The sequence below is a fragment of the Mobula birostris genome, unplaced genomic scaffold (assembly GCF_030028105.1).
Source record: "Mobula birostris isolate sMobBir1 unplaced genomic scaffold, sMobBir1.hap1 scaffold_2387, whole genome shotgun sequence".
NCBI classification, from domain to species: domain Eukaryota; kingdom Metazoa; phylum Chordata; class Chondrichthyes; order Myliobatiformes; family Myliobatidae; genus Mobula; species Mobula birostris.
The window spans coordinates 49920-59003 of record NW_027275436.1 but is presented as its reverse complement, the minus strand read 5'-3'; the positions used below and the strand labels follow the sequence as shown (position 1 = coordinate 59003).

Below are 9084 nucleotides of genomic sequence, written 5' to 3'. Positions count from 1 at the left end.
CCTCTGTCTCCCACTCCCCCTCCCTGCTCTGCCCTCCCTCCCCTCACCCTGCTAGCAGGGGAAGGGGAGTTTGTCAGCAGTTGGCGGTGTTCGTCAGTGTGCCGACGTTCTCCGTTCTGTGGCAGGTTTCTTGCGTTAACCTCGCTGAGGCTGGTGTTCCTGGTCGCCTTCGGTCTGATAGTGATCGTGTGTGTGGACGCCTGGAAGGGCAGAATCTGGCCTGGGCTGCGAGCTCGCAGCCTTCGGTTCAGTACAATGGAACTGATGTTTTTTAAGAAAACGGAACGTGCTGGTAAGCCAGATTAACCTGATTCCTTTACTTGTGGTAATATTGCTTTGTGTTCTCCACGTTCTGTGTTGTGCACCTTGGTGCGGAGGAATGTTGTTCATTTGGTGGTATATGTGTTGAATGACAGTTGCTAAATCATCGGCTGTGGCTGGTGTTGATGTCGATATTAGTAAGTCATGTTTCGTGGCTTGTGCACACTTAGAAGGTTTTTAGATTGAGCGAGCTGGTGTTTTTCCTCTTTGGAGCATAGGAGGATGAGAAGTGACTTGACAGAGGTGTACGAGATGATAAGAGTGGGCAGCCAGAGACCTGTCCCCCCCCCCCAGAGCGACAACGGCTCAGACATAATCTTTACCCACTTTGATCTTTTTCCTCCTCGCACCTGGGTCCTCTGCTCCTTACCCTCTTACAATGATCCACTGCCCTTCTCCTATCTCCAGCCCTTGACCTTTCCCACCCACCTAGCTTCACCTATCACCTTCCAGCCAGCCTCTTTCCCCTCCACCCCCCCCCCCAGAGTCTTCCCCCTTCCTTCTCAGTCCTGAAGAAGCGTCTCGGCCGGAAACATTGACTGTCTGTTCATTTCCCTGGACACTGCCTGACCTGCTGAGTTCCTCCAGCATTTTGTGTGTGTTGTTTATTATTTTAAGGTGATTGGAGGATCGAATGGGGGGGGGGGAGCGGGGGATAACGAGAGTTGGGTGTTTTTCCTCCCCCACGCACAGAGTAGTGTGTGCGTGGAACGCCCTGCTGGAATTTGGTGGTAGAGACAGATAGATGCATCAGGGAGATTTAAGGAACTCTGTGAGGTGGGCACACGGATGATGGAAAAATAGAGGGCGATGTGGAGGGGAAGGGTTGGGTTGATCTTGGAGTAGATTAACGGGGTGATATAACATTGTGGGCTGAAGGGCCTGTACTGTTCTGTAATGTGTTAGTTAATAACACTTTATTGATCCCCAGTGGGAAATTCTTTCGTTACAGGAGCAGTGTTTAAAAACACACTTAGTGGTGTGCAGGCTTAACTAATGATAAAGAACAATAGTAAAATAAACAGTAATTTACCGATGTGCAGTAACAAAGCAGACTGTTGTACGATGATGAGCTGTTGTAGATGGTTATTCCATTTGGTAGGAAAGATTTTCTGTCACGATCTTTGTGACAGCGGAGCAGAACGAGTCTCTTCGAAAGGGTGCTCTGCTCCCTTTCCAGTAGGTCATGGAGAGGATGTGCCTGATTGCCCATAACGGATAAACATTTCTTTAGTGACCTGCTCTCCACCAACTCAAAAGAGTCTGGGTTGTGGTAGCCAAGGACAGACCCAGCCTTTTTGGTGAGCTTATTTAGTCTAGTTCAGGAGAGGGGTACAGAATGTGTTCCCCCCCCCCCCCCAGACTGGAGGCCAGTAACGTGCCACAGGAATCGGTGCTGCGTCCACTGTTGTTGGTCCTGTATTTTAAAAATTTGGATCAGAATTTAGGTGGTGAGGAGACCAAAACCAGTGGTTGTCCTCAGGTCTTCAGGTGTCAGCAGAAGCATCCATTCCTGGGATGGCAGGAGTTTCATATGATGAAAGACTGGATGAACTGGGCTTGTACTCGTTGGAATTTAGAAGATTGAGGGGGATCTGATTGAAACGTATAAGATCCTAAAGGAATTGGACAGGTTAGATGCAGGAAGATTGTTCCCAATGTTGGGGAAGTCCAGAACGAGAGGTCACAGTTTGAGGATAGAGGGGAAGCCTTTTAAGACCGAGATGAGGAAAAACTTCTTCACACAGAGAGTGGTGAATCTGTGGAATTCTCTGCCACAGGAAACAGTTGAGGCCAGTTCATTGGCTATATTTAAGAGGGAGTTAGATATGGCCCTTGTGGCTACGGGGATCAGGGGGTATGGAGAGAAGGCTGGTGCAGGGTTCTGAGTTGGATGATCAGCCATGATCATAATAAATGGCGGTGCAGGCTCGAAGGGCCGAATGGCCTACTCCTGCACCTATTTTCTATGAACCTAGATCAGCTTGGAGAGTGCTCCTGGGACGCAGCCACACTGACAGGGTTGTGGGGAGTGCCGCAGAGCGGAGGCTGTGGTACAATTGTGCCCACGCAGTGGAGAGGATGGGATGAAGGAAGTGTGCGGCAGGCTTGTCTTCATTCCCTGAGGCACTGAGGTGTTGCAGTGTTGGCGAGGTGGGGCTTGCGATTCTCTGTGCATTTCTGCTCGTCGGGCATGAAAGAAGGATGTGGTTAAAGGTACGAGACGGTGCGGAGAAGTGTTTCATAAGATTGACGCTTTGACTGGAGGCCTTGAGTTGTGAGCAAAGGAGACAGTGAGCCGATGATGGGAACTGAAAGTTGGGCGGGTGGGACTAACATTGTGTTTATTTCTGTGCGAAGAAGTCAGATGACCTTCAATTCAAAGATTCGAGATTCAAAAAAACTTTGTCATTCTAACCGTACATCAGCTCTGCAGGGCAGAATGAGACAGCGTTCCTCAGGGGCAGTGTAATCATAACATAACAAACGCAACACTAAATAATAAACATAACAATAAATAGTAAAACACAACAGCCACATGTCAGTTAAAATCAGTTATAAGTGTCCAGTGCAAGTTAAAAGTGTCCAAAGCAGAGTCAGGTGGAGCAGCTATTTAGCAGTCTGACTGCCTGTGGAGGAAGCTGTTTAGTAGCCTTGTGGTTTTAGTTTCGATGCTCCTGTAACGTTTGCCTGATGGCAGAAGAACAAACAGTTCATGGAGAGGATGTGAGAGGTCTTTAATGATGTACCGTGTCTTCTGGAGGCTTCGACTCTGACAGAAGGTAGGGAGACCCCAATAACCTTAGGGCGTGGATGAGGTTCAAGACTGATTAATGTCATTTCCCAGACTCGAATGTACGGGAGCGCAAACTAATTGTTACGCTGGATACGATGCCTTTCAAAAATAAGCACAATAAGGTAAAGAACACAGTAAATGGAAATAGTGTGGGAATATATTGATAAATATATACATTGATTGGATGTCTGTAAAGCGATGCTGTACGTAAGGTGACTCTGACAGGAAACGACGAAGGAGCGGTGGTTAGCGGTGTGGAGGGGTGTGGTTAGCGGGTGAAGGTGTTGATCAGTCTTTCTGCTTGGGGAAAGTAGAAAGTTTCTGGGTCTGGTGGTCCTGGCGCAGACGTGACATACCCTGCTCCGGGATGCAGGTTGTGGGGGAGGTATTTTAGACGTGATACTGGGGGGGGGGGGGGGGGGTCACCAGGGCAGGTACCATAACATTGCCCAGAGAGGGCGTACCGTAGCACTTTGGACATTACTGACTACGTTGGAGTCAATTGTTGAGGATGGGGTCTTGGGGTACTTGGACACGCATGATAAAATTGACCATAGTCAGCATGGTTTCCTCCAGGGAAAACCTTGCCTAACAAATCCGTTGGAATTCTTTGAGGAAATAACAAGCAGGATAAGACAAAAGAGAATCGGTTGACGTTGTGCACTTGGATTTTCAGAAGGCCCTTGACAAAGTGCTGGACATAACAAGTTAAGAGCCTGTGGTATGACAGGAAGGGCATACCGGCGTGGGTAGACGATTGGCTGACTGGCACAAGGCTAAGAGTGGGAAGAAACTGGGAGTTCTCTGGGTGGCGGCCGGTGACCAGTGGTGTTTCGCAGGAGTCGCTGTTGTATGGGGAGAAGCCAGGAGAAGGTGGTTGAGAGGGAAGCTAACTGTTGTAGCGGACCCAGCAGGACATACGATCCAATTCTGCTCCGATAAGTTCTGCTACTCTCGTTGCGGTCGCTAACTCTGAAATGGTCGCCCGAGACAGATCTGTCACCTCACCAGGTTCGTGACCAAGCATTGATCCGGTGTGGCCTCTGTTCAGGAATCCTTGATGGTCACATAGAAAACCTTCGGCACAATACAGGCCCTTCGGCCCACAATGCTGTACCGAACATGTACTTACTTCAGAAATTACCTACGGTTACCCATAGCCCTGTAATTTCTGAGCTCCATGTACCCATCCAGGAGTCTCCTAAAAGACCCTATCGTATCCACCTCCACCACCGTCACCGGCACCACTCTCTGTGTTTTTAAAAAAAAACTTACCCCTGACATCCCCTTTGTACCTAGTTCCAAGCACCTTAAAACTGTGCCCTCTCCTGTTAGCCATTTCAGCCCTGGGAAAAAGCTTCTGACTATCCACACGATCAAAGCCTCTCATCATCTTATACACCTCTATCAGGTCACCTCTCATCCTCCGTCACTCCAAGAAGAAAAGGACGAGTTCACTCAACCTATTCTCATAAGGCATGCTTCCCAATCCAGGCCACATCCTTGTAAATCTCCTCTGCACTCTTTCTATGGTTTCCACATCCTTCCTGTGGTGAGGTGACCAGAACTGAACACAGTACTCCAAGTGGGGTCTGACCAGGGTCCTATAAAGTTGCAACATTACCCCTTGGCTCTTAACTCAATCTCACAGTTGATGAAAGCCAATGCACTGTATGTCTTCTAAACCACACAGTCAATCTGCACAGCAGCTTTGAGTGTCCTATGGACTCGGACCCCAAGATCCCTCTGATCCTCCACACTGCCAAGTGTCTTACCACTAATACTATATTCTGCCATCATATTTGATCTACCAAAATGAGCCACCTCACACTTACCTGGGTTGAACTCCATCTGCCAATTCTCAGCCCAGTTTTGCATCCTATCGGTGTCCCGCTGTAACCTCTGACAGCCCTCCACACTATCCACAACACCCCTAACCCTTGTGTCATCAGCAAATTTACTAACCCATCCTGCCACTTCCTCATCCAGGTCATTTATAAAAATCATGAAGAGAAGGGGTCCCAGAACAGATCCCTAAGGCACACCACTGGTCACCGACCTCCATGCAGAATATGACCCGTCTACAACCACTCTTTGCCTTCTGTGGGCAAGCTAGTTCTGGATCCACAAAGCAATGTCCCCTTGGATCCCATGCCTCCTTACTTTCTCAATAAGCCTTGCATGGGGTACCTTGTCAAATGCCTTGCTGAAATCCATACACACTACATCTACTGCTCTTCCTTCATCAACGTGTTCAGGCGCATCCTCAAAAAATTCAATCAAGCTCACAAGGCATGACTTGCCTTTGACAAAGCCATGCTGACTATTCCTAATCATATTATACCTCTCCAAATGTTCATAAATCCTGCCTCTCAGGATCTTCTCCATCAACTTAGCAACCACTGAGGTAAGATTCACTGATCTATAATTTCCTGGGCTATCCCTACTCCCTTTCTTGAATAATGGAACAACATCCGCAACCCTCCAGTACTCCAGAACCTCTCCCGTCCTCATTGATGATATAAAGATCATCGCCAGAGGATCAGCAATCTCCTCCCTCGCCTCCCACAGTAGCCTGGGGTACATCTCATCCGGTCCCAGTGAATTATCCAACTTGATGCTTTCCAAAAGCTCCAGCACATCCTCTTTCTTAATATCTGCATGCTCAAGCTTTTCAGTCTGCTGTAAGTCATCCCTACAATCGCCAAGATCCTTTTCCGTAGTGAATACTGAAGTAAAGTATTCATTAAGTACCTCTGCTATCTCCTCCGGTTCCATACACACTTTTCCACTGTCACACTTGATAGGTCCTATTCTCTCACATCTTATCCTCTTGCTCTTCACGTACTTCTAGAATGCCTTGGGATTTTCTTTAATCCTGCTCGCCAAGGCCTTCTCATGGCCCCCTCTGGCTCTCCTAATTTCATTCTTAAGCTCCTTCCAGCTAGCCTTATAATCTTCTAGATCTCTGTCATTACCTAGTTTTTTGAACCTTTTGTAAGCTTTTCTTTACTTCTTGACTAGATTTATTACAGCCTTTGTACACCATGTTTCCTGTACCCTACCATCCTTTCCCTGTCTCATTGGAATGTACCTATGCAGAACGCCATGCAAATATCCCCTGAATATTTGCCACATTTTTTCCGTACATTTCCCTGAGAACATCTGTTCCCAATTTATGCTTCCAAGTTCCTGCCTGATAGCTTCATATTTCCCCTTACTCCAATTAAACACTTTCCTAACTAATCTGTTCCTATCCCTCTCCAATGCTATGGTAAAGGAGATAGAATTGTGATCACCATCTCCAAAATGCTCTCCCACTGAGAGACCTGACGCCTGACCAGGTTCATTTCCCAATACCAGATCAAGTACAGCCTCTCCTCTTGTAGGCTTATCTACATATTGTGTCAAGAAACCTTCCTGAACACACTTAACAAACTCCACCCCATCTGAACCCCTCATTGTAGGGAGATGCCAATCAATATTGGGGAAATTAATATCTTCCACTACGACAACCCTGTTACACCTTTCCAGAATCTGTCTCCCTATCTGCTCCTCAATGTCCCTGTTACTATTGGGTGGTCTATAAAAAACACCCAGTAGAGTTATTGACCCCTTCCTGTTTCTAACTTCCACCCACAGAGACTCAATAGACAATCCCTCCATGACTTCCTCCTTTTCTGCCGCCGTGACACTATCTCTGATCAACAGTGCCACACCCCCATCTCTTTTGCCTCCCTCCCTGTCCTTTCTGAAACATCTAAAGCCTGGCACTCTGAGTAACCATTCCTGCCCCTGAGTCATCCAAGTCTCTGTAATGGCCGCAACATCATAGCTCCAAGTACTGATCCATGCTCTAAGCTCATCTGCTTTGTTCATAATACTCCTTGCATTAAACTAGACACATTTCAAACCTTCAGTCTGAACATATCCCTTCTCTATCACCTGCCTATCCTCCCTCTCACACTGTCTCCAAGCTTTCTCTATTTGTGAGCCAACTGCCCCTTCCTCCATCTCTTCAGTTTGGTTCCCATCCCCCAGCAATTCTAGTTTAAACTCTTCCCAATAGCCTTACCAAATCTCCCCGCCAGGATATTGGTTCCCCTGGGATTCAACCTGTCCTTTTTGTACAGGTCACTCTTGCCCCAAAGGAGGTCCCAATGATCCAGAAATCTTAATCCCTGCCTCCTGCTCCAATCCCTCAGCCACACATTTATCCTCCACCTCACTCTATTCCTATACTCACTGTCACGTGGCATAGACAGTAATCCCGAGATTACTACCTTTGGGGTCCTGCTTCTCAACTTCCTTCCTAACTCCCTGTAGTCTGTTTTCAGGACCTCCTCCCTTTTCCTGCCTATGTCGTTGGTACCAATATGTACCACAACCTCTGGCTGTTCACCTTCCCACTTCAGGATGTGATCAGAAACGCCCTGGACCCTGGCACCTGGGAGGTTCAGCCCCATCTAAACCGTTCCACTGAGGAGCTGACGCAGTCACTCATGACGACAGCCCTGTTATTTGTGCACTTTTTCAAAATCTGCCTGCTTACTTGCTCTTCAGGGGTGTGTGTGTACATGCAGGGGGTCTACAGAATTCTCCCTGCAGAGTAATAAACTCCTTCATAGTCATACTTTATTGATCCCGGGTTGATTCATGTTTCTCACTTCCACACACAGACTCGGCAACCAATCCCTCCACAACATCCTACCTTTATACAGCCATGATACTGCCCCTGATTAGCAATGCCACTCCTTCCTCTAATCCTTATCCCTTCTGAAACATCTGAACCCTGGAAGACATTCCTGCCCTTGTGACAAGCAAATCTTAATAGTAAGGTGGAGGGAATAACGGTGTTTAAGGACTTTAGGTAGACAGCTGGATGTACAGGGAATGGACCATGTGCAGACAGGAGAGGTATGGTTTGGTCTCTGTACAGGGAGACAGACCGTTACAGACAGAAGAGATTTGGTTTGGTCACTACAGGGAATGTGTGGAAGTCGAATCCGGATAAAGTCACTCAGAGACCGTAGAAGTACAAACTCTTTATTCAAACCTCCCAGGGCTTACTCAGTTAGTTGCTCAAACAGGAACAGTCTCCACCAACTAACCCAGAATTCCCCTTACAGAAGAGATATAGTGTTCAGATACCCCCACACATACCAAGCTGGAGTCAGACTTATCTATTGCTTGACAGTACTGAAATTACCGAATAGGCATAATGGCCTAATACAAAAAAAAAGCTGAAGTTGTCCTATCTCTATGCATGCGTGCAGAAGGAGGTAAGCATCCTGAAACCCCAGCTAGCTACCTTCAAGAAGAAGGTCTAGTTTTTTTTTACATGTGATTTGAACGTAAAACACGACGGGGGTACAGGGGCTTCAATCTGTTGCAAAAACAAACTGCCGATGGTACTCAGCACGTCGGGCAGCATCTGTGGTGGCAAAGGGGCCGTTGACTCTTCAGCTGAATTTGTGATGTCCGGTCTCAGCCGTGCCCTCCATGGATCAATGTCTGATGGACGCTTATTATCAATGTATGGGTACTTTATAAAACATGGAGGTTTGTGGAGATTTGTTTCCTCGGGGGTGGCGGAAAAACAAAGAAACCCCGTAGAACACACAGTAACAAAAGTCTGTGGAGCACCCAGCATGCAGATGAGAAAAAAATAACTCTTGCAAACAATTGAGCTAAGCAAAGCGCATTCAGAACTGAAATTCACAAAAGGTGCAGTCCACCGCCTCAGTTCAGTGAGGAAATTAGTAAACCTCGCCCATCAGCGAGCCTCAGTTCAGTGAGGAAATTAGTAAACCTCGCCCATCAGCGAGCCTCAGTCCAGTGAGGAAATTAGTAAACCTCGCCCATCAGCGAGCCTGTCCAGTGAGGAGATTAGTAAACCTCGCCCATCAGCGAGCCTCAGTTCAGTGAGAATGAGTAAACCTCGCCCATCAGCGAGCCTCAGTTCA

At 47.4% G+C, this 9084-nt stretch overlaps 1 protein-coding gene across 1 annotated transcript in view; it reads left to right on the top strand.

Annotated features, from left to right (window-relative positions):
* The first annotated feature begins 154 nt into the window (after positions 1-154).
* The window catches only part of retreg3 (reticulophagy regulator family member 3), a 50916-nt gene continuing 41986 nt past the window's right edge, over positions 155-9084 (top strand). The window contains exon 1 of the mRNA XM_072250244.1: positions 155-292. Coding sequence (XP_072106345.1) covers positions 256-292 — 37 coding nt within the window. The 5' untranslated portion in view covers positions 155-255. The remainder of the gene's footprint in view (positions 293-9084) is intronic.